Source organism: Sinohyriopsis cumingii, chromosome 3 (genome assembly GCF_028554795.1).
Source record: "Sinohyriopsis cumingii isolate HCF-2022 chromosome 3, ASM2855479v2, whole genome shotgun sequence".
In the NCBI taxonomy this organism is placed as follows: domain Eukaryota; kingdom Metazoa; phylum Mollusca; class Bivalvia; order Unionida; family Unionidae; genus Sinohyriopsis; species Sinohyriopsis cumingii.
In genome coordinates, this window is record NC_142963.1 from 122,729,969 (window position 1) to 122,757,152 (window position 27,184).

General features: G+C 37.5%; 1 protein-coding gene across 1 annotated transcript in view; it reads left to right on the forward strand.

Annotated features, from left to right (window-relative positions):
- LOC149803752 (GATOR1 complex protein NPRL3-like) overlaps window positions 1-27,184 on the forward strand; it is a 60,143-nt gene that overhangs the window by 18,957 nt on the left and 14,002 nt on the right. Inside the window, exons 6-10 of the mRNA XM_089953521.1 lie at window positions 372-525; window positions 3,976-4,051; window positions 11,112-11,223; window positions 17,148-17,182; window positions 25,213-25,369. Of these exons, the coding sequence (XP_089809647.1) occupies window positions 372-525; window positions 3,976-4,051; window positions 11,112-11,223; window positions 17,148-17,182; window positions 25,213-25,369 (534 nt within the window). The remainder of the gene's footprint in view (window positions 1-371; window positions 526-3,975; window positions 4,052-11,111; window positions 11,224-17,147; window positions 17,183-25,212; window positions 25,370-27,184) is intronic.

The following is a 27,184-nucleotide window of genomic DNA, read 5'->3' on the forward strand; positions in this document are numbered from 1 at the left end:
TAAATGTTTTATTTTTTCTCAGTAACATAAATCATATTTCATAATAATTTTCTTTATAAAATATTCCTACTTTCCCCTACTGTTTTTTTTAAGTACTCCTGCTTTGTCAACACTCTTGACCAAAAGGCAGATATATAAGATGTTTTATGATGGGCAAGATCAACACATTAATGAGCTGATCTTGCATACAACTGGCTGACCCAATTTCACTTGATAATGTCACCAAGATGTTTTTTTTAATTAGGCATATTTTATGGTGTCACCTCTCATAGAGTCTGTTATAATCACAGTTGTTTCATTCTGGTTTATTGACGTTTCATGGATACAAGAGCTGTATTTGAGAACACCTTTTTTTTCCTTGTCCATTGCAGGCCAATGCCAGTTCCTCAGTGGTGGACTGTTTCCACAACTTGGCTAAGCAACTGAGTGTGGCACTGAAGCATGAGGAGAAACGCTGCCAATATTTGTCCTCTCAGGCCAAAATTATGACCACTGTCCATGATGATGTGGCTGCCCTGCCTGAGGGTAAGAGTTTATTAGTTTAATTGGACTTGTTGGCATTTGACTCCATGTCCACTTTAGGATAGGTGTATTTTTAGCACAGGTTCAGCCACTGTCTACACACAGGTTAAAGCCATAATGAAGCAACTTAGAAATAGATTAAATAGTATTGTCACTTTTTACATAAAACTCACATGCTGAGTTTTAAAAATCATTTTTATGAGGTTAAATGTCATCATAATAAGTAAGCACAAACAATGTCATGCACAAGGTCCCATAACATTAAATAATTTTAGAGCTAGAAGAGTAAGCTCCCTTTGTGTTGGGATCTCTTCACTCAGAAGGTGCTTTATCTTCCCTCATTAGGTTGCACTCAGGTTTAGGTAGCACTCAAAGACTTTGTATGATTGACCATGGGGTCAATTTTTTATATATATATATTTTTTAATATCAGGTATGGATAAGTCATCCTGCAGGATCTGCATTATTAACAAAGGTGTCATGTCTGCCTAGAAATTAAGTTGAAGAGTATGGATGTTATAATATGCTATCTAATTAGGAGTAACTCTGCATGGGTACTTCCTTGGCAATAATCTAAGTAATTTTATTGAAATGATCCATTCATTGTCCACTTTTTTACTGATGTTTCTGTCCACTTTCATATTGATGTTTCTTTCACATATTTAGGTCTCACTTGATAAGCCATTACTACTTTCATTTCCATGATTTCATTTGGTGTAAATCTGTAATGCATTACACCATACCATATACTCTTTAGTGCTACCCAAGTTCCCCAGTTTTTACAGAAATGTACTTGTTCACACATATTTGGTTTGCTTGAGGTTCAATTATTTTGGGGTAGAACTTGCCAGATACTGGGACTTATTCTTTATCAGTCTTGCTGCTATGTTTATCGTATTTTGTAAGTCAGGATTATCTATTTAATTCAGTTTTGAACAAGCAAATATGTTTGAAGATGGCCAAATTCATTATTTTAGTCTTGTTTCTGTTCTAACAAAATTAAATTTCCTACATCTGTAAGCATTTGGAGCAAACAGTACCTATTTTGCCTTGCTGTAGAAAAAAATTTGAAGACTATGAAATTGGTTAACATTTTTAATTTAGTCTTAAAAATGTGCTACACCTTTTTTGCTTTTTAAACCTAGGAATATATTTTGAGCACATTTTCACATTTAAACCCTGTGTAATCATACTGAGCAAGATACAAGAATTATCTGGAACAGTTTGAATGCTTAAGCAAAAACAATTTATGCCAGCATAAGCACTCCTAGATTCTTCAAATAATAATATGTTATTTCACATGTCAAAGCCAGGATTTGGTTTTTGTGGAAAAAATCAATCCTTTGCAGAGTACAAAAGTTGTGTAGTGGAACCTTGATACAGAGCTGCTAACTTTGCCATTTTGGTGTGAATTTCATGACTTTCGATAGCAATTCAGGATTTCATGCTTCATGCAGAAATATCACAAATTCTCAATCACCTTAAATCGGGAATAAAATAACCTTTATTCCGTTAAGTGCTAGTCATGATGTCAGCAGTGGTACTGATAACAGTCCTGTACTGCTAGTCGTGATACTAGAAGAGCTAAATCCAGTTGGTATAGTTTGCCCTGTAGCAAGCATTTTAACATATTTTAATCTATATTTATAAGAGATGTTTTTCAAATACTTGTGATGAAAACGGGGGCCCAACTGGAATTGTTTTATAAACATTTTTTTTGCATATACATAGCGAATTCTTTAGATAAACTCTCAATGAAGACAGCTTTTTCAAAGAATTTGATTGAGATGAGGTTTATTATATATGAGTTAGTGTTGTTAGAAGTACCCATGAACAATTTTTGCCAGAAACCAAGTTCAAAAATGAGTGGAATTGCTGAATGGTTCATTGAAGACACATATATCTCCAGTTTATCCCAGTGTAGCATTTTTATGAAAAACATTAATTGGCTATTTTTGGAATAGAAAATGTAGGGGTTTGTGATATAATGAAATTATATATATTATATATTGTATTTGCCTGACTTTATTTTTTTTAATTAGAAGAACTATTCACATGAAGAGGCACATGTTCTAATGTTTTTTTCCTGCATCATGGACATTCTACAGATTTGGATAAATCTGAGAGTATTTGTTCCATTTTTAAACCTGGTTATATGTTATCCTGGCAATTTTATTAAGATCTTAGGACTAAATCTGGATTCTGTTTGGAAATTTTGTTCTTCATATTCACTTTTCTTTGTGATTCTCCGATCTTGTACATTGTTTCTTCAGTGTCACATCTTCTGGATTAATACGGTTTTGTAGTTTTATTTTGAAATTTTCATATAATACAGTACTGACCACCAAAGTGGATGGAGCTAATGTCAAGGTATTTTTTTGATAATTTTTTTCAAAATTCACACATTTTTATCCCACTTTTCACTAAATTTGGAGGATTGGCAGTTCTGTTCATAAAAGGTATGCATTTAAAGCTTTGTCTTTGAGACCAATCTAACCCACATGGATAAGTGGTAACAATACAACAGACATGCAAATCAAACTCACATGGATAAGTGGTGACAATACAACATATATGCAAATTTGGAAGTTCTGGGAATTTTAGAATGTTTCAGGCAAGTTTTGGCAGTAATTTCCCATTCATGATTCATGAGGTGTGCTTGGATTGAAGCACATGTGCTTAGTAATGAATCTTTTAATACAGGTTTTGACCAAAAGAGGGATGTATGTTTGCTATTGCATTTGCATATAATATAGTGATAAAAACATTTTTTTTAAGTTGTTTAATTGATTTGGCACAAATAGCACAAAACATTACATGAGAAATGTTGTTGCCTTTATCCTCAGACATTTTAAAGGTTTTATTATTAATTACACTCCACAAAGCATAATTTAAAGAAACCCATTAAACAGGCACTTAATGAACCCAGTTACAAAGGCAAATATTTAGACTAAGAAAGTACAGCTTCAACCCTGAATGATTTTAACCTGCAGCAATGCAGGACAGTGAGAAACAAATATTGTTCTCCATCTTGTCATTGTTGCTGCGAATTTTGGAGTTCACTTTTTCAAGAATAGTCTGTTAACATTCTTACTCTCTTGATGGGCTTGAATCCATGACTGTCAGATTCAGAACTACCTATATTAAATGACTGTGTTAAAATTCTTATCTTTGTGGGCTTGAATCCGTGACTACTAATTTCAGAGTTACCTATATTAGATGTCCACTTTTGAGCACTATGATAGTCATTTTCAATTCCTGGAAATAATTTTTATATTCTTGCAGTGTCTTCAATATCAGTGTGCATTGGTATGCTTACTGGTGTTAGGCATTTTTTCTGTTTATTTCAAAACCAAATTGGTCTCACTGAAGTATTAAATGAGTTTCACTGTATATGCATGTAACATTATGAATGGTACATAGTCTTTCTGTACTTTTCTTTTTCTGTTCCAGACTCTTTGGAATTACCATACAGTTCGATTCTAAAGAAAAGTGAGCTTGCCAAGAACCTAAAAGTCATTTATGAAAGGTTGGCATTAGTTTTGGGTTATTTTGGTTTGATTTAGTGCAACCATTATCCGTTTCATTTTTTGTGTACGGATGAAGTTCCTTTAATCATCACACACCTCTCCGGTGGCCTGGTGGTTAGAGCATCCCCAGATGCGGGAGGTTGTGGGTTCGAAGCCTGGCTGAGTCATACCAAAGACTTATAAAAATGGTACTAACAGCTGCCTCACTAGGCGCTCAGCATTAAGAGGTTAGTGTTAGGACTGGTCGGCTTGGTTCAGGATAATATGACTGGGTCTACATGTCTGCGGCATGATGCCCTAGTGCTAGACATCACTATAAACTGCCACATTGCAGACATCGTAGCAATATGACTGAAAAATTGTTAAAGCTACATTAAAAATCCTAATCACACACACACTTACTCATCACAATTATTATCCATGTACATTCAACCTGTCAATAGTGGTCACCCATGGGAAAAGGCAATATTGGTCTTTGCACAAAGGTGATAAAGATGACCTCTGTATACAGATACACTTTTCACATTTTTAAAACAAATGCCATGCCTTGAATATCATTATCATCATTATTATTACATTAAGATTACTTTATATGCATTATTCAACAAAATGAAATATTAGTTTAGGTTCTCTCCCCAATGCATGTTCCACACAAGAGGACTGTATTCTGTTCACTTTAGTCCAGTAAATTAAATTGTTACCAACTTGAAATTATCATGGATCTTAGTTTGTTTTGTGCACCATGCAAAACACTAAAATCACTGGTGATTGACAGCAAGCATATAACATTGGACTGTCTCTTTGGTTGGCCAGCTTGTACAAAATAGGCTTGGAAACAGCTGTTCATGCTCCAGAAATAATATCCAGATTATCCAGTTGCTCAGCTCGCTGAGATCAAATGACAACTTATGTGGGAGGCCTGTGATGGATAGGGAATCAAAAGAAGCTGTGTATGGCTGTTTTTTTGTTACCTGAAACTTTTTCTTTTTCAAATACGTTACCCAATCATAATACCTTTCGAGATCTACCACTACCTCACAAATTCAGCCATCCCATGTTAAAACATTTTAGTTAAAAAGCTAATAATTATCTTCCCACCTAGGTGGCAGTTCAAGTGATCTCCTCTTGATACTGGGATTGGTGCCAAATCCCATGAATTCTTCAAATACTACGTCAGCTCATGCAGAATAGCATGCTGTTAATAGAGAGGCCTCACAAAATCCATACAAGCAGTTTGAAAGTTTTCTTCCTTAATCCAAGTTGGAGGAGTTTCATCTTCACATTGAAGTATACTCCATCCATGCATTTCATGTTATCACTTTGCTGTCTTAACACACTTATGTGTCCATGGTACATAACCAGTACAGGTTGTGATGGCATCCCCTTATTTTGCTATAACCAAATTTAATTAGTGCAGGTCTGGTGTATGATATAGAAAACTCATTCAATATTGCTGTATAATTTCCATTATGTCTGGATACATACAGGTAAGTTTTTTATATTAGCTATTCTTAACATCCACTTTATACTTATATACATGATGCTTTGCTGATTTTACCTTGTTCAGAACATCAATGGGCCTTTCCTACAGATAACAATGCATACATTGGATATTGTGGTTTCCACTTTATAAGTATCAATGAAGATGCTTCACTGACTTTCTTATGTGCAGTTATGGACTGTACTATAGAAAACTCATTTATATTACTGTATAATTTGTGACGCTGTTGAATATGTACAGGTAAGTTTTCTATACATTATTTAGTCATAGCATCCACTTCATGTTTACTATAAGCAATTCATCAATGACTGTACCCCTGTATGCAATTATTTATCTTTTTCTGCTGGTAACTTTTTACTAGCATTGATAATTTAGCATCCACTTTGTAAATATTAATTCTCACCTGTATGGGCCACATTTGCCCTTTTACAGGTAATTGTCATAGTGTGTAGCTCTGCACAGACACTGAAGTTCATAAAGCAGGACATGTGCAGCACTTCGCATGCATATATTGTCTGCTCTATTTTTTGTCATACAGATTTATACCTGGGCAAGACTAGGCTAACAACCACTCTACATGTATAGCTTACTCTGGTCATCATTCTATGAATACATGTCAGACTTGCATATTATAGATAGAAGTCACTTGGCTGCTAACCACTCCGGTGGCCTAGTGGTTAGAGCCTCAAGAACTGGACAATGTCATGCCAGTTAAGATGGCCTTGTTCTTCTTGACTGGACTTGGGCCATTTATTTCAAATTGCAATGGGCCACCACCAGAAGAACAAACATTGTCCATTTCCACGAATCAAATAGTGCCATTAGGCACGTCTTGTGTACAATAGCTAGCTTAGTGCCTCAGTACCCAAGAGCCCAGTTTCATGAACCCAGTTATACAGCAATCTAACCCACATAGTTCCACTAGGCACTTCCTGTGGATGACATACAGTTTAAACAGGCACTCACATGGATCAGTCTAACTCATCTAGTGGTTAGAGCATCTGCCTCGAATGCAGGAGGTCATGGGTTTGAACCCCAGCCAAGTCATACCAAAGACTTACAAAAATGGTACTAACAGCTGCCTCGCTTGGTGCTCAGCATTAAGAGGTTAGTGTTAGGACTGGTCAGCCTTGTGTCAGGATAATGTGATTGGGTGGAACATCATGCTACATGTCTGTGGCATGATGCCCCAGTGCTAGACATTGCTATAAACTGTCACATAGCAGACATCATAGTGATATGACTGAAAAATTGTTGAAGCTACATTAAAAATCTAAATAACACACACACACACTACCTTGTAGGCCTGGACTGAAAAAGTTTTCCATCCACTCCCATTGTAGTTCCATCTTGATTCCTCTACAACCCAGCCTGGTCTACAGTTCCGACATCAGGTGATCATTGACTAAGGAACAATCTACTTTTAGTTGCTTCCAGAATCTGGCAGAGCTACTGATATTTTGGGCTGTTTAAATCATCAGTTACGAGTCCCAGGCATCTACTGAGGCTATCCCATAGATTGGTGGCTCTACAATTCCCCCCTGCCCCCAAGTTTTCCATTTGGATACTCAGTAGTTGATGTTTAATGTTGTGACAGTGGGTTCAGTGTTGGATATAGTATCAATGATGATTTTTCACAGTTCATCTTATCCCACCCTCAGTCTCACTGGACATGTGTGGGAGTCTGTTTATAGAATGGCCCACATATGAAACTTAGTGGCCTAATATACTATGGCCAAAACCATAATAGTAGCTATGAACTCACAACTGGTGGAATGAAATGCAATACTCTCTATTTCCACCTTAACAGCCCAAAATAATAGCTGGAGTTTATTTTCCAGTCAGTTTATCTAGAAGCTGTTTCACATACCTTCGGGGGAAGATGGTCTCTCCAGGGTAAGGGTCTTATCTCCCAACTCTTACATATTCTCCAAGTTAATATGATTGGCAAATGTATTTGACGGTGAAAACCAGTTTTTTTTCTAGTAAAATTAGTTTTTTTCAGTAATACATACCCGATTGTAATAAACATACACCACAGCCTCCCAACAGTTCTATCCATATAGAGAATGTGCCTCTGTTCTAGTAGTAACTGAAGAATTTATAGGATTAAAAGTTGTAACCTGGAAGGGTTGGAATCGCAAGGTAGTATTAGTTCTCCTAAGGATGTTATGGACTCTGAGTATAAATGTGTAAATTCTCCTAAAGAAGCCAGTTAATATTCAAGACAAGAAGTTTATGGTGGATCATACATACACACTTACAAGTTGAGTCAAAAGGCAAACAACAAAGATCCTGATCTGACATAGCATAAAGAGTGCATGCAGATCCGGGTCTTTGTTGTTTGTTCTACTGATTACTCTTAACAAACTGCACAGACCCAGATCTGATAGAGCATAATGAGGCAGCAGATCTGAATCTGTGCAGTTTGCAGTTGGACTTGTCTTATAAGCAAGAATATACAGTATGTTTTTCTCCATTTACTAGTAGTTATAAAAACATAGCTTGTCCTTGTCACATTTTTCTTAATCTGTTTTTCAACTTTCTATGTCTCAACTTTATACAGGTAAAACCTGTTATAATGTGATTCATTATAATGCAGTTCTGCTTATAATGTGATGGCAGCATGGCTCCCATTTTTTTATTTAAGATTACCTCTTTTTAATACACTAAATACATGCTCTCGGAAAAGCCAATTATTCGTATCGCTAGCAGATATTTAATCCCAGCACTGTGTTTAATGTTGCCTTAACTTCACTGTTCATCGTTTCTGCCATATTGGCATGTATACAATTCAAAACTGAATTATATTTGATATCTGATGAAACCCAGCGAACAAAACAAATGATATACTGTATGATCAAGGCATAAGGTAAAACTGGTGACATCGAAATTTCATTGCACATTTTCTTTGGGAAAGTTTTTAGAAAAATTTGTACACGATCCTGCCTATATCATAGCAGTGTTCTTTGGACCTCTAGCATCGCGTTATGATGGGTTTTACCTGTCATTTTCCTTCTTTTCCACTGTATGAGGTCTGTAATGCTGTCATTGATAATTATGTCAGTTTGACTGAATTTTACAGTTTATTCCAGAAAATCATAGTCTTGAGACTTTGATATAGAGTTCCAGTTTCATACTTAAAATGTTTTGAGAATACAGGTATTGACTTCTTAAAGGACTCTTAAACGTACCTGAGTAAACAGGACCGAATATGAGACCAACCCTTCTGAAATTACATTTAATTTTACTTAAGTAAACAGAGCAGAATTTTGATCCATCTGGAAATAATTATCAAGGTTAGATTTAATTAGTCAAAAGGCTGAATTTGTTTTTGTAATATGTAGACCCAAGACAACTACTCTAGTCAAAACCATATGCACTTTTTTTATATGTTGTCTCATGATTAAGCAACAATTCACATCCCCACCAGACTTTGAACTCATTATAAATTGGAAACATACTCAGATACAGGTTACTATACACAGAGATTATTGTAATAGAAATCAGCTGATTACAAATCTGGTGTACCACACCTTCTGCTTGCAGCTTAAAAGAAATCTGTCCCTTATCTCAGATCACTAAATGTTGGCTGACTCTTCTCTATGCCATTAAATTGTTTATTTTACTTTAGCTTTGATAAACGAAGCCATTATTTGTCTGTGATGTTTTTCAGCGATACTTGGAAAGACAAATTTCAGGGCACCATACCGGCAAATACTAATTGGCAAATACACAGTGTCATTTCTGAAATATATGTCAGTAATAACCAGTTTAAGAGAAAAAATGATTATCTTGAAGAGATTGGAACTGGAATATAAAGACATTGGATGAATCTTGCAGATGAAATTGTGACTTCTTCATTTTGAGAAAAGACACATGCCTGGGACTCTTGCCATCAGGCACTTGTCTGAGAGAAAAATCAGCTAGTCTTTTATGGTCACAAGACTAGCATAGTTACAAAATGAAGCTGATTGGTGCCAATCTGAATTCCAGCATGGCAGTAACATTGGCCAGTTTGAAAATCTTTTTGCTGCTCCTCCTGGATGGATGGTTTATTGAACATGTGGTTTTTACTGAAAGACTACTTTATAATGTCTCCTTGATCCTAAATGAAAATGGTGCCAGTCTGATGAATAAGATGAATAAAAATTGACAATTTTGTTATCGCTACTGCTCCTGAACAGAGAGTATTATTGATATGGTTTTCCACCAGAATACTACTTATGATGTCTGTATGGTACTAAAATGAAAATGGTGCTGGTCTAATGTCCGATATGGTCACCACAATGACCAGCTTGAAAGTCTTGTTATAGCAACTCCTTGGTTGATCATATCATTTAGTTTCCATTAAAAGACTACGTATGACAGCTAGTTGCTCCCAAAGGAAAATGGTGCAGATCTGAAGGCTAGATGACAATAGGAGAGGCCATTTTGAAACTCTTTTTAAGCTATTTCTGAACAAAAAGTAATATTGCCATGATGATTGCCATGTATGAAAATGGTGCCAATCTTATGCCCAATATGGTCACCACAGTGTCCATCTTGAAAATCTTTGATATCGTTGCTCCAGAATGAGAAGTAATATTGCGTTGGGGTATTCATCAGAAAACGTTGTATGATGTTGGTCCTTCAGGAAAATTATGCAAATCTAATGTCAAGAAATGCCAACACATTTAGATTTAGAAAATATTGTTATCACTGTACTAACTGAAAGCATTCTGGGCTTTCAAATTGAAAATGATGCCAATTCCCCATCCAACAATATGTCCACAAAAATAGAAAACCTCAAAATGACTTTACATTGATTACTACCAGATTTGACAGAAATCATCCCAGTATAAAATCCTATTAGTTTGTTGTAATGATCATGACCCACAATCTAATATGATCAGACTTTTAAAAAAATTAAAAACCTTTTGATGATTTCTTCTTAAAAAATAACAGATTTTTCTAATGGGAAGAGACAATGTAATTCAATGACCTTTATCCACCGAAGATTTGTTTAATGAATTGTTATCTAATTATTGGTATATATTATTATAAATGGTGTGTCATCTTCTGTAGCCTTGCCCCCTTCCTCAAGATCCAAGTTACACCAAAGAAGGGTATAATTCATGACTTGTATCCTTGTTTATAAATCAGGATCCACACCATATCATACTGTTGTAAAGTCTCAAGGTCAGGTCATTAGTAGATTAAAAGTCACTTAAAGGGTGCATCAGAATGCCATTTATAGGATTCTTGTTTTGATTATGCATTGACAGAACAGATGAGACATAGCATACTGCACAACAGGTGTGAAATGATGTAAATTATATGCAAGCATTTCTTTCTTTATTTCCTATATTCTAAGATATTGTAACACTTTTTTTTCAATGTTAATTATGATAGGAAATGAGATACCTTCTCACAGGCAATTCATTTGGATCTAGGTTAGCTCTCTTTTCTCTTTGCTACAATTTCACTTACTCCAACAGAGGAATTTGCAATGTGACAGTTGTCCTTAAGAAATCATGGATATCTCAGCCATACTGGTAACTTTATTTGTTTTACAGCCTTAAATGTGGGGTTGTGCACATCTACCTCAATAACTGGGTGGAGGTGAATTTTATCCTGCCCCATAAGATTCATTACATACTGCTTGGAGAGAAAGCTTGGGCTATTGAGGTATTGTACATGTACTTACTATGTGAAGTATAGATATACATGTATTGATTCATTGATAACTATAGATATATTGATTCATTGATATGTATAGATATATTGATTGATTAATATGTATTGGCAGAGTGATACTGATATCTGTACTTCAGCTGGAATGCACTTATCAAATTTTTACTCATGAAAGAATCTTAATTTTAACGTTTTTTCCTAGAAGTAAGAAAACGATGCTCTAGTTTATAAGTTTCATATCACCATCCATCAAACAAGGCTGAATTACTTTGTTGTTTCCCGGTTACAACTGAACAACAATGCTGTAGCCTTACTTTATATCAGGGGTCTCAAACTTAAACCACCCTGAGGGCCACATGAGGGTATTTTTGATGGCCCAAGAGCTGCACCACCTTTGTTATCTCCCATGACACTTTATGATGCCTGTCGTTTTGCGGGTCACAGGATATGGCTTGGCGGGCTGCATGTTGGAGATCCCTGCTTTACATGCACATGGGTAACATTTGTAAAAAAATAGGTATCATTAAGTTTGAACAATTTGTTCAATCCCATTGTAAATAACTGTCAAAATAATGCAGTCATCTCCATGCCAAGTCCCCATCAGAGCCTCCCATACCACTTTTAGCCTGGCCTCAGAGAGAAACTTCATAGTTATTCAGCAGTTGAAATCATCCATGATGCAAAATTTGAGTACTACACAATAACTGTAAATCACATATATGGGCCTGCTTCCTCCATGCGTCTATGAATTTTTGTTGCTAACAGTGATCATAGTACAAATGAGTGACTGATGTTCACATGCTTCATTCATAAACTGTGATATTCACATGCTTCATTCATAAACTGTGATATTCACATGCTTCATTCATAAACTGTGATATTCGTGCATATATCACTTGATCATTACTTAATTTGATTCATTCTTATTCATAAAGTTCTTATTAGAATGTTGAAGTTTTAAGCAATTTCTTTTGTTTTTCCATTAAGTAGAGTGATTTTATTAAATTATCTGAAAATTGATAGGTAAATAACAAATATCTTTATCGTATTAATTCAATCTTGATTGCTAAATCGCATCATGTTGTCATCATCAGAAAATCTGGATCATTACTCAAAGTTTTACATCTCATAATTATGAGGATTTTGTAATGCTGACAACTCAAGGCAAACTAGCTGTCAAGATCACATTATTTTGATAATAATACATGTACAGTGCATTGCATCACAAATATAACAATAGTACTTTTCTAAAATTTTAAGGTGATTTATCATTGTATAAGGAATTAGAGTCAAATAAAGAATGAAATTGAAGTGCATTACGTCTCTGGTGCTGTTTGTTTTTTTAAATAATTATTAGCCATCTGCTCGGACAAAACTAAGAATCTATACAAAATTCTGTCATATGAAACTGAATACTGTAAAACAACCCAAGCCATCAGCAAGAAACTGGGCTCATTGCACACCAGGGGCTCCAAGTGGCAGAGTTGTCTAAAGTGCTCTCCATTACGGATCACTGCCATCTCACCTCTGTCTGCATGGGTTTGAGTCTAGGATTCGGCCAATGTGGGTATGTGAGAAAGCTTGCCAGTAGCTTCTTGTGGATCGGTGGTTCTTCCAGGGGTTTTCCCGGGTTCTTCCTCCACCATTAATACTGGCCACCATGCATAGCCTATCGTGTGCTGAAAAATGGCGTTAAACCCCACAACAACAACAACAATCATTGCACACCCAGTGTCTTAGACAACTAGCAATGTTTTGAACTAACATGATACAGTATGATGAACTGATGACAATTTGCAATGCAAGGCCTTTATCAGAAGAAGTAAACAAAGATGGAGATGGCTTGGTCTTATCTTAAAGATAAATCCAGACAGCCTGTCCAAAAGAGCATTGAAATGGACACCACAGGGGAAGCTGGAAACAAGATGCTCAAAACAGACCTGGAGATGCTGCATGGAAAAAGAGCTCAGACAGATCAGTCTGACATGGACAACAGCGGACCGCCAAGCAGCAGACTACCAGGGTTGGAGAAGACTGGTATATACCTCATACGCCACCTGTGGGCACAACAAGAACTTAGGGAGATAGAGATGGTGAATGGCTTGCAGAAAAAAATACATAGACATTTAATTAATTAGATATTAGTTTGAAAATGATCAAGAAAATATGTGAATTTTAATATAAATGAAACTCCAATAGGTAATGACTGAATGCTATTAAGTATAAACATAATCCAGAATTGAAAATTTCATACTGCACATCTTTAGAGGTGAACCATATTCACATATATACATGTTTCTTATGAATTACTTGAACACTTGATGAAATGTTTATAATATAAATGCCAGAATAAAATATGATAGAGTAGGTCAGGCAGGTAGTGTCAGCTAAGGTGGTGACACTCTCAAACCAAGCATCCTTAACTCATTTGTTTTACCACTACTAGTCTTTAGGTATTGTCTGTTATTACTGTGCCCCTTTGAAATTGTATATGTCCCCCCTGCTTAAGTTAAATTTGTGCATTTAGTGCATGACCACTTTATATTTTCTTGTATCTTGTACACATACCTAGAATCATGAAACTTAGTGAGGGGATCCATCTTGTGGAGCACTACAGCATCATAACAAAAGATGGTCACTGACCCATATTTTATGCTTCACTGACATTGGTTCAGGATTGTGTTTTAACAATTCCCACCTAGAATCTTGAGTCATGAGGGAATGCATCTGTAAAATAAGTACTACACTCTTTAGATATCTCTTCGACTTGCATTTCATACTTTATGCACTTTGATTTTTTTTCCTTACAGTCCATTTATTGACTGCTGTTTGTATTCGAATTGAGAAACTTCATAATTTGATGCATCCCTTTTTGTACTACAATATTAAACCAATTAAGGTTTCTATGACCTACATTTTGTTTGGCTAACAGATATTCAGCATTTGCATTTAGCTTATGACCATATATGTTTTGCCATGTTATTTACATCCTAGCCTACACAGAAAACCCTTTGCAATTGGCAGATGGAATTAATATAATTATTCAGTGGTAACAATTCTGTATTAATGGATTTAGTTTGTGTATTGTGATAAGTTACCAACAACACTTTAACTGTGTATTGTACATGTGAATGAGTATTGGACTTGGATGAGTGTATGGAACATTCATGCAAATGTACAACAGATTAAAAAAATCATGAGACTTTTAATGCATTTACATTTGAGCCAAACACTTTTCCTTTTCCTGAAAATTTTTAGTGAAATGTCAAACAGACATTTTGATCTCTTATTATAGTCAACAAGAAAAAATAATGACACAGTCATCAATGCTGATGAATCTAAGAATTAGTTGTGAATTATCAAGTCCTTCCATTCTCAAGTATGGAGTGTGAGCAAGGATTTTCCCACCAGAATCTATAAAAACAACTGCAGTGCAGGCTGGGCATTGACACTCTCAGTGAAAGGAAATAAATCTTGTTTGGATAAAAGACTTTGATCACATGCTGGCACTCCGGAAGTGAAAGGGGAATTGAAACAGCCATCTGTATCAAGAAAACAAAGAGATTGTTTGTGCCAAACTGAGTGGATTTGCCATAGTGTAAATGTGGTATTGTCATGATTGGTGATAGGTACACAGTATAAATACATTTTTTTTTTTAAAAACACATGCACACAACAATGCAACACTTTTGTGGGGAAATCCACAGCAAAATCATAAACTTGTCTTTTGCTACTACCACTTGGTGGGGTAAAAAGTTTCTTTTAATGAATATATCTTGCAGAATGTAGATTCATGTTTGCATATGAAGTATGTCAAAATGTCTAGTTAAACTAGGGAAAATGTATGGATCCTTCATCTGTCCATTTTCTGTATGTAGATCTTCCATAGTAGAACCAGAAATTATTTTTAATATAGTCAATATAAGTATGTAAACTTCTGCTCTTTTTTTAAATTTCTGTTGAGATGAATAACACAGTACCCATTCAGGGCAGTTTCTTCATTATTTATAGAATCATTTGCCCAACTATATGTTACGGATAATGTGGCAGCTATAGTCCTGTTATTATTCTCAGTTTGATAACTTTGATGTTGGTGATCTGTCATTGAGATGGATCAAGTGTAAACTTTTCCTTCTGAAGCATTAAAATTGTTTTTTAATCGGGGAGCATTAAAGTGCATTAATTCAGAATTGTGTCCAAAATTAAAGACAAATGGTAGAGTTGTAATAGAATGTTCAGCACAAATGAAAGAAAACAAGATTTCTGTGGTGACAAGTTTTTGTTGTAATCTGCATCAGAGATATAGATGGTACTCTTTGTCCATTGCAGAACAAAAATCACAATTATGCACTTTACTACAAGTGATAACTCCATTTATAGATTGTATCCATTGGGTAGTTTGGTTGTCTTTTTTGCACTGGTAGATTTGTTTCTCAACAGAGAAGAAATGTTGGAGCCCTAAATTTAGATTAAATTTGCCTGTTAAATGCTAGAAAGTATTTGTGGTAGAGGTTTTATTGTACAGAAATGTTAAAACTTTTTGGTTCAGGGAAGGATAATGGTCATGTTTGAACTATTTTGTGGGGGTGACCATTATTTGGTACATTAAAAGTTGAAAAGTCGGGTATTTGACTGCACTTGTGTATACCTCCCAGAAGAATATAGGATGGGTCTCAGATTAAAAGATCATTTTAAAATTGTGCAGTCAGCAAGTAAAAAATAAACACAGAGCTAAATGTCATCCATCTTGAACCTTCCTATGATCTTGAACCTTTGCCTGTAATTTGATGTAAAAGTGTTCTACAGGAAGTATTTTTGCTAAGATTTTGAATTGGAGCAAATTATTTGGAAATAGCAGTGGGACAAACAACTAACTTATAAGAAATATAAGGTTTTCAGAAAAGGGCACACACAGCAGATAAATATTTATATATGGTTAAATTCTGTCATGAGTTATCTAACAACAACAATACTGTGAGGTAAAGTTTTGGACCATGACTAATTTACTAATTGTTATTTTCTATTTTTGTGCTGTTATGCATCCCTAGAATTCTCAACAGAATTTACTTTTAAAGAATTTATTAATTGTGATTTAAAAAGTTTTTGTCTCATAGCCACATATTGTTGTCTCTTCTTTGTTAGTAGATGCCAGGGCATGGGGACAGTGTCTTTTATTTTTAGCATCAATTATTGTTTTGGAGTTGAAATCAGGAACAAGTTAAAGTATTTGGCATGCATAAAAGAGCTGACAGTAGCTTAGAAACAGCATCCTACATAGTCACTGCTTTGTAATACAGAGCACTGCTTAAAATTATTCATGTTAATTTTTTGTATCCCACTGAATACATAAATCATAATGTTGTTATATTTAAGTACTTGTTCACTTTCTTAATTATTATATTTTATGGTGTCCAAATAATCTTTCACTGCAATTAAAAATAATATGAATTATTTTCTTAATGTCCATAAATTTGCATATTTAGTAAAGAAACAAAGTTTGTTAAAAAAAATTAGAGGATAAAATATAATACATTTTATGGACTGATGTAGTCCAAAATAATTTTGACTGTAAAAAAAAATCACATTACAATAAAGTATGTTATTTTTATGTCCTCTGACTTTGTACAAAGGAGTGTTTTGTTGATCGTTATTTGCAAGATGCAGGTACTTAAGAATATTATTTTATTAAAATTCTTACCTCGAATACACCCAGAAAAGAAGTGTAAGGAATGTACAGATTATACAGTATGAATAGTACTGGCTGGGTACTTTAAAAGCTGTGATAGTACTGAAAGTTAGATACGTTACTGTTTATATGACACAAAGAAACTTCTAGATATGCTAACTTAAACCTGATGCAAAGACCCATTATACTTGTCTCTTACTAATATTTAAATATTTCTTTCATGTATACATAGCCGGAAGCTATTCAGAACTGCCTGGACAGTGTAAGGTAAGCTGTGTCACAGTATACATTTTGAGGAAGAGATCATACATGAATTATACTGTAAAATGATCATGTGATGGCTACTGAATTATACTGTAAAATGATCATGTGATGGCTACTGAATTATAATGTAAAATGATCATGTCATGGCTACTGAATTATAATGTAAAATGATCATGTCATGGCTACTGAATTATAATGTAAAATGATCATGTCATGGCTACTGAATCATAATGTAAAATGATCATGTCATGGCTACTGAATCATAATGTAAAATGATCATGTCATGGCTACTGAATCATAACGTAAAATGATCATGTCATGGCTACTGAATTATAAAATAAAATGATCATGTCATGGCTACTGAATTATAATATAAAATGATCATGTCATGGCGACTGAATTATAATGTAAAATGATCATGTCGTGTCTACTGAATTATGATGTAAAATGATCATGTCATGGCTACTGAATTATAATGTAAAATGATCATGTCATGGCTACTTAATTATAATATAAAATGATCATGTCATGGCTACTGAAGCTATGTATGCATGTAAAAAAAATTGCACATGAAGAAATATTTTTTCTTATTAAAAGTAACATGTAAAAAAAATTGTTCAGGGATCACATGTGGCTGCTTCACCAATGTCACAATTGCTATTTTTCTTTATTATTGGCAACAAAATATACCATCTTGTAATGTTTTTTTGTGACAACATTGTTAGCTGTTTAAACTTATATGTACCATCTTGGGTTTGGAGTGAAGAAATTCAAATGCACCATGAAAGGAAACCACAAACTTGGATATAAACTGAACTGGAATCTTTTTGATTTTTCGGTAAAAGGCCTAAAGTAAAGGTTACTGTGAATGAAAAAATAACAGTTTTCACTCTGTAATGCTGGTTCTACATTTTATACCTGGACCAGACTTTGTGGTTGACTTACACTGGATACAAGAAAGAAGCCTATCAACCGTGGGGTCAAAAGGTCAAAGGTTATGTCATGTGACAGAGAAAATAGTTTCTACACAATAACATTAGTTCTACATTGCAGACCTGACTAAACTTTGTTAATGGTTTGCAGTAGGGGTAAGAAAGAAGCCTACCAGTTTCAGTGTCTTATAGTTCACTGTGACTGAAAGAAGGAAAATTGGTTTCTTTGTTATAGTTTAACTTCTCTACCATGTACAGTTAATCAGACTTTGTGGGTGGATTGCACTTGGGTAAGGGAGAAACCTGTTGGTTTTATTGGTCAAAAACATCAAAGGTCAATCTGAGTAACTGCAAAGAGGAAAAATGGTTTCTGCATCATATCTTCAGTTCTTCATTATCATTGGTTACCAGACATTACGGATGTTTTTTGCACTTTGGGTATAGAAGTAGCTTATTTTTAATTTTGGGTCAGAAGTTTAAAGGTAAAGGTTGCTCTGAATGAAATAATAAAAATGGTTTACATACAATAACAATAGTTCTTCTTGACATAGAAGTATGATATAATTGGACCAACCTTTATGAATGGCTTTCACTTTTGGTAAGAAAGAAGGCTGTTGGTTTTGGTGTCAAAAGATCAAAGATCAGGGTCACTGCAACTGAAGGAAAAAAATCTGCACAATAACTTGAGTTCTTTACCTTCTACAGTTAACAAACTTTGTGGATGGCTAGCACTGCGAGTAAGGAAGAACCCCCAAAAGTTCAGTTAAAGGTCAAGGTCACTAACTGAAGAAAGAAATGTGGTTTCTCCTTCAAATACGTTCCCCGATCACATTAACGTTAGGAATATAAGCCTGCTACCTCTCGAATCCAGCCCTACTAAAAGACAAAAATTCGTCTTTTCGGTCTATCTTATATAGACCAAAGGGCAATAACTGTTGCCCCTTACCTCCCCTTGCCACCGCCAGGTGTTGCCAGTTTTTAAGCTTCGCTTGTACTGATAACACGTACATTATACCTCCAAACAATCCAAGCCATCTTAGCGTTAAATTGGACCATCCGAAGTTAAATTTGGATTTATTGCATTGGACAATCATTCTTCTACAGGTTGTATACATTATTTTAACAATTTTTCTCAAAATTGAGTGACTTTGTCACCCTTACGGATTTCGTTTACTGAAGACCATGTTACACACGCTATCGCGGAACTCGTGTTGTTAATTAAGAGTTAACGCGACACTGACTAATTTCGCTTACGCCGTTAGTAACGGTTGTGGTATTAGCGAATTAATAACATGCTGAATTGCTAATTTGTGCTTTGTTTTCTTTTCTTGTGTCGTTTCAGTAGAAATGTCAACCAAATGCATGAAATGCAAAAAGTTCAAAGCAAAAGAAGACAACCATGACTCTTGTATTGTATGTACCAAGTGTACATCATCTATACCATGCAGCGTGTGTAATACTTGGACAGAGCAAACGTGGGCTGATGTAGTCCAGAAGGCAGCAAAAGGGAGGGATAGACGGAATAAGTCGAAGAAAGATAGCATTGATGTCCTCAGTATACATCCGAAGACAGCCTCCATTGTGAGCCTTGTGGGGGAAGTTGGAGTCCCCCCTCCCCCTAAAGTTCGTCGTTTGCAACCGTCAGCCACAGTAACATCAGCGGCAATGGAGGAAAATAATGTTGACAGGGTACAACAGTCCAACTTTGAACAGATGCATCGTTTGGTCCAGGAAACGATGACGCAGCTATTGACATCAGGCCAGATATTACCCTTATTTCCCTCGCTCGCTTCCACAGCTTTTTCTGACTCTTTGGGGGAATGTTCCCCCAATTTTAGGCTGACCAGTGGGTGTAAGCCCCCCGCATGTCCGAGCATGGCCTTCGGGCCTGTAAGTCAGGATTCATGGGGTTTTTACCGGATCCATCGGATCCATTTCTTTATACAACCTCTACATCACCGGCCGTCCAACTGTCCCAGCATGGGGACCCTATTGGTAAAACGATCCGACCAAACATGACTTACGGGGATTTTAGTGATAAATCCGTCCGTCAACCTGTACCGTCGGCAACATACCAATACTATGGCGGAGATTTTAGTGAGAAATCTGTCCGTCCAGCCAGGCTATTGGAGCAGCCGGTACCGGTGATAGCAGGACTGTCGCCAACATTCAGACCGACCACAAGTCAGACAAACCAGCCGACAGGGCCGACCGTCCATATGTTCATGGCTTATCCACAAGGGAGAGTTAGTGACAGTGTTAAGGATGACGGAATCGTGTCATCTATGCCACCTGGTATGCTCTATCCAGAAATGCAAGCTATTACAGAACATGACTCGGGACGAAACTCCTGCAAATCAGCCATACACAGATCCAACCATGGAACGGACTGAGTTTGGCTTAAAGGCGGCAGTGGAAGAAATTTATAGGATGTTGGCAATTTCAGAATGCCCTCCACCTCCTACCGCCACTCAAGACTACAAAGTTAAGGCGTCTGTAGATCTTGATGGGGAGGAAGAGACGCCGTCCTTCCGGCTCCTTCCCCAGTCGGCAAAAATTAAGGAGATCAACGATCGTCTATCAGGACGAATATGTGATCCGGGGAATGCTAAGACATTCTTTTCAGAAAGCCAAATACCAGCGACATTCTCAGGTCGCTGGTACAAAACTCATTCAGACGCCTTCAGTACGGATCTTCCGGCCCTGGACAAAAATATGGCAGCAGTTCACATGTCCGCTCCACTGTTTTACAAAGTGGACAAAAATGTCTTCCATGCCACGTCAAAGCTAGTCCGGAACGTAGTGGCTACGGCTTCAATGTTAGACTTGGCTTCATTAGCCATTTTCTGACTCGCAGAAAAATCCGACAATGACACGCTTGGGAAGCAACGGCCCAGATTGCTAGAGTTATTAACAGGGCAGCTCACCATTCCATGGCTAATGCATTGACTGCTTCTGCCAACTTAGACCTGATACGACGTGACGCATGTCTGTGGTCCACGTCGCTGAAGCCCCATCATACTCTGGCTTTATGGATGACTCCGTTTGGGTCGCCTTTACTCTTTGGAGGAAAAATTGAAGAAGTTCGGAAGCAGGCAGCTCAGGAACTGCCCCTCCAACTTGCCACCCAGCCCTCGCAGGTGTTTAGAAAAAATCAGCCCCTGCCACAGCGGAGGGATGATTGGCGGACCAGGGACAAGGGATCCTTACAATCAAATGTGCAGTATAGATCCCAATCCAATGCCAGGAGACAACAGTCTAATCAAGCTAGGAGGCAACCATACAGAGGCGGTAAGAAACAAAGTTTCTCCATCTTCAAGCCTCCTAACTCTAAAAATTGACATACCCTCTCCACCACCCGCGGACAGCCTACCTATGGGCGGCCACCTCCTGCATTTTCAGGACCACTGGACCACCTTTTTTCCTCAGAACGATTGGGTGATCCAGGTCATTTCGGAGGGACTTCGGATTTCATTTATCCAACCCCCTCCCCTGTCCTCCTCTCCCCTCTTCACGGACGTACCGTCCGATCGGGAGAAGGATACCTTTCTACAACAGGAGATACGGTTGCTCATAGAAAAACGGGCGGTGGAGATTGTGGAAAACATGCAATCGCCGGGGTTTTATTCCAGGCTGTTTCTTATCCAGAAGGCAAACGGCAAGTTGAGGCCGATCATCGACCTGAGTCGCCTCAACCAATACATTTTACCACCAAAATTCAAGATGGAAACGGCGAGATCAATCCGTCTTTCCATCCGGCGGGACAAGTATGCCGTCAGTCTAGATATGACCGACGCATATTTTCACGTCCCTATCCACCCTGCATCACGGAAATTTCTCAGATTCGCTTACCACGACATGGTTTATCAGTTCCGGGTCCTACCCTTTGGCCTCAACATCAGCCCTTGGGCTTTTACCAAGGTTATGGATTGCGTCGTCACCCTGTTCTGCTCGACTTCATCTACAGGGACGGCAGTGTACTTGGACGACATCCTCCAGAAACATATGGTAAGTTCTATTCTGCTCAAAGGCAGAAACGATCTTTTAGCACTTTTAGATCATCTAGACTTTCTCATGAACTGGAAAAAGTCCGATCTCCGTCCATCTCAGCGTTTTGTCCATCTGGGTATGGAGTTTCTCACCGATCTGAATCTGGTACGGCTTCCTCGCGCTCACGTAATTCGGATCGTCGAACTCGTTGAGTCCATTTCCAACAGGACGTGGATTTCAGCGAGAGAATTCTTGCAACTCCTCGGATTATTCAGTGTGGCTGTGGACTTGATCCCGCTTGTCCGTCTTTTTATGCGTCCCTTACAAATGACGTTACTGGCACAATGGCGCCCCTTTTCAAGTCCCCTCAATCAAACAATAATGATCACGCCCGAAATACGATCATTCCTGAGTCAGTGGCACAACCCAGGTTGGCTGTCCACGGGGATTCCTCTGGAGATGCCCCAAGCGGAGATAACGGTATGTACCGATGCCAGTACCTACGGTTGGGGTGCCCACCTGTTGCCAGACTTCACTACAGTCAGCGGCACGTGGGAGCCAGGGGAAAAGCCTCTCCACATCAACCTTTTAGAAATGAGGGTTGTCATCAATGCCTTTCATTTCTGGAAGGATCACCTCTCAGGAAAAACTGTCCTCATTATGTCAGACAACTCTGTAGTGGTGACTTACCTCCTCAAACAAGGGGGCACCAAATCACCAGACCTGTGCATTCTGATCTGGCAGTTTCTACGTTGGTGCAACAACCTCCACATCAGCGTACAAATCAGACACATTCCCGGCAGACTCAATGTCTTGGCCGACACTCTATCCAGGAAAGGTCAAGTCATTCACACGGAATGGTCACTTCATCAGTCAGTCTTTCTTCGGATTTGCACACTTTGGGGGCATCCGATGATCGATCTTTTTGCAACAAGGTGGAATCGCAAGTTGCCCACCTTCATCTCTCCGGTTCCAGACCCAGAGGCTTGGGCTGTGGACGCTCTGTCAATCAGCTGAGAGGGGTTGTGGGCATTCGCCTACCCTCCCACGGTTTTGGTACCAAAAATAATCCAGAGGTTAAGGGGTCAGAACTGTTGGATGATTCTGATTGCCCCTCTCAGATGGAACAAGTCCTGGGTTACCAATTTACTCGATCTAGCGATAGATCTACCCAGGAAGATTCCAACCAGCCCAAATCTTCTCAAACAACCGCGGTCACAGGTGTTCCACCCCTGCCCGGACCGTCTTCTTCACGCTTGGCTCTTGTCCGGGCAGCCTTGCGAAACAATTTAAACCTTCGATTGTGGAGAGAATCTCAAGAGCAAGAAGGCCCTCCACTCTGAAGGCTTACGAGGGAAAGTGGCGTGTTTTCAGGGACTGGTGCCATATCAATAACATCGTCTCTTTGAGTGTCTCAATCCCTCAACTGGCCGACTTTTTTTCTCTGGCTTTTTGAGGAGAAACAGTTGGCCCCAATTACTATCAAAGGCTACCGCTCCATGATATCAGACACATTCCATCATCATGGTAGATGTGATATTGGGCATAACAAAGATCTATCAGATCTTTTAGCCAATTTTGATTTCAATCGACCAAAATCCCTCACCATTTCCAAAATGGAATCTGTCCTGGGTTTTAACATGGCTCAATTCAGACAAATTTGAACCTTTAGGCCACACTTCGTTAAAGCTACTATCATACAAAACATGTTTCTTGATAGCCTTAGCTTCAGCGTGCAGGGTGAGCGAGTTACATGCCCTTTCCAGTGACCCGAACTTTCTTCAGTTCAGATCAGATGGTTCGGTGGTCCTCCTGACGCAGCCAGGCTTTGTAGCCAAAAATAGGTTACCATCCATTGGCAATCAAAGAATTGTCATTCACTCGCTCTCTTCCATAGATAAATCAAGAGCAGCAGCCATGCAAGATCCTGTTCGTGCACTCAAGCACTATTTAAAATGCACAGAGGCGTGTCAGGACACACGTAAGCGCCTCTTTCTTCCGGTCAAAGCTGGTAAATGAGATATCACCCCTCAAGCCCTTGCTTCATGGCTGAAGTGGGTTATACGCTCAGCGTACTCTGAGGTCTTACAAGATCAGAGTCGCCTCATGAAGATTACGGCTCATGAGGTTAGAGCAATCTCGGCGAGCCTGGCATTCGAACGCAATGTTTCGATCCGAGATATAATAGAAGCTGTTGGCTGGCATGCAGAGTCAACCTTCTCCAGTTTTTATCTCAGAGATTTGGCTTCTCAAAGGCAAACCTTGAATCTGGTAGGTCCGGTGTCGGCAGCCCAGATGACCACCAGACCCATTTAAAACAATCAGCACAGCCTATCAGCTTCGCTGGATTCGCCAGTGAAATTTCGTAGGTAAGAAGATTTCAATAACTATCTTCTTAACCGTATATAGGGGTCACATATCACGTGACCCTAGGCTGTGTTGCTGATGAAATTAGGAGAACGGGTTATCGTTCAAATGGGGAATCCAGCCATCATTCCCTAGAAGGTACCCGGGGTGGAGGTAGGATGCTCAGCATTCCCTCCTCCTATTACTTATTCTCCTAACGTTAATGTGATCGGGAACGTATTTGAAGGAGAAAGCAAATTTTTTGTAAATTATGTTTCTCTGAGAATACTTACCCGATCACATTACTTAAAAACCCTCCCAACCACCCCGCTATGCGAGCATCCTTGTATAATATATATCGCTCAGCTTAAAAAACTAGCAACACCTCGCGGTGGCAAGGGGAGGTAAGGGGCAACAGTTATTGCCCTTTGGTCTATATAAGACAGACCGAAAAGACGAATTTTCGTCTTTTAGTAGGGCTGGATTCGAGAGGTAGCAGGCTTATATTCCTAACGTTAATGTGATCGGGTAAGTATTCTCAGAGAAACATAATTTACTAAAAATTTACTTTCTACACAAAAGTTTTAATTATCTTACTAGAGGACTTTTAAACATGGGTTGGGTGTATAATGTGTCATTCTTAGTATCCTTGTTGTAATCTGGTCATAATTTACGATTATTTATCTGGCTATATGAAATAGAACCGTTAAAAATTGCATTGTTTAAGCAAATTTCATGGTTTCTAAGCTATTTCATTGATTTCAGGCCATATCATGGCATGTTACTTTTGGAGGAGGAAACCACCCTGTTAGAGACACTTCCAATAGACTGCAACCCTGCTCTTGTGAGACTGATCCAAGTGAGCAAGCCTGTAAGAAATCTACAAACACTGGCACTTGAAGCAGATCTCAGTTTGTCTCAGGTATGGTGCACACATTTTGCTCATTCTTAGTACTAGGTTCAAATCATAACCAAACTTTAAATTTGTATACTTTGAATTTAGTATTTTTCATGATGCACCAATCCATAGCTGCCAAGTGTCCCATATTTTTCCATATTTGTCCAGTATTTTGGACTTGAATACAGGTGTACATTTTTCTTGCTAAAATGTTTTTTAATTTTAAAAAATAATTAAAAATTTCCTTGCAATTTTCTGTTTAGAACGAGAACTCTGTTCCATTCTGATAGAAATGTATCGCATGTATATAGGAACAGAGTTCTAAAATATGATCATTTGATTCCAAATCGAGGCTACCCTGCCTGTCTTTAACTGCCATTTTGGATTGTGCAAACAGTTACTGCTGTCACTGTATCTCATCATCATAATATTCAGCATCTAATCATGTTGAATAGGAAAGCAGAATATTCAGAACTTTCTCCAGGAAAGACAAGAAAACAGATCTGGAAGGGCAAAATTGTGCCATCTTGTTTAGATTTGTGAAACCATCTAGTAAAGGAGAAAACTTTACGTTTGGCAAATTGTGTAATGTGATTTGATAATTGGGCATGGATGTGCCAATGAATTACAAGAGCACGATAAAGCTAATAAACATCAGCTTGCTGCTTCATCAGCAACAACTCAGCCAGAACTTATGATATATATAAATACCAGAGAGAACCTTGATGTAATTTGATCGAAATTTGATTAAATTAAATTTCTTTTAGAAATGAACCTTCCTCTTTCAATTACTATAGTGTTGCTGACAAATTTATTTCACACACATTTTCCCAGGCAGCAAAATCACAAAGGATTACTTGTGTGCTAGAACAAAGACAGTTCATTAAGAAAATCACATAGAATTCAGATCATCAGTGAAAGATGTTACATTGAAATTGATAATGATTGAAAAAAAGGTGTAGATTCCTATAAACACCTTTGTCTGATTGTGTGGGCACCAGAATGGAACAGGGTGCCAGTTCAGAAGGTGTCAGAGTGCAACACATGCTGATGCATCTTTGACATTAAATAATTAAGTATGGTACTGTATTACTTGACTGTGTAGGAGTTGTAAATAGTTACATATGCATTAAATTTTTTAAAATCAGTATTTGTTCCAGAAAATCTGTTGTTTTGTCATAAGCAGTCAGTATTTTTGTACTCAGGGGTCGGCAGCTATGCAATTCTCATTCTTCACCAGTTTTCACAGCTTACCAATTTTCACAGCATGCCACTTTTCATGGTTTACCAATATTCATGGTTTACCAGTATTCTTCATGTACCAGTTTTCATGGAGGACCACTATTCATGGTGTACCAATTTTCATGATGCGTCAGTGTTCATGTAACAATATTTAAGGTGTACCAATTTTCATTGATTTTGCAGTTGCTACAAACCATAAATTTGCAGTAAATTTAGAGTAAAGTTTCTTTAATGAGTGCTGCCATTTTTTGAATGGACAATTAAAAGAGTTAGTGATGTGTGTTGTAATGCACCATCGTTAACTTACTATGCAGTATACATTTGAGGCATGTGTGTACTAGGACAGTGTTATGTTTTTACAACATAAAATTAAACTGACACATGATATGGTTGTTATGCACTAAAATTACTCAGTTCATTTGTGCTATGATCAGTTATAAAAAATAAAAAAAGAAACTGATGTAATAAAACTTTGGACAAGCACTTCTTGGATTCAGAAAAGAATTTTTTTTGCTTACTTACTCATGGACATGTGTAGTTTTGTAAATGTCCACACCCTTGCTTATAGTAAAGTTGTCCCCATTTGTATTTTCTCAA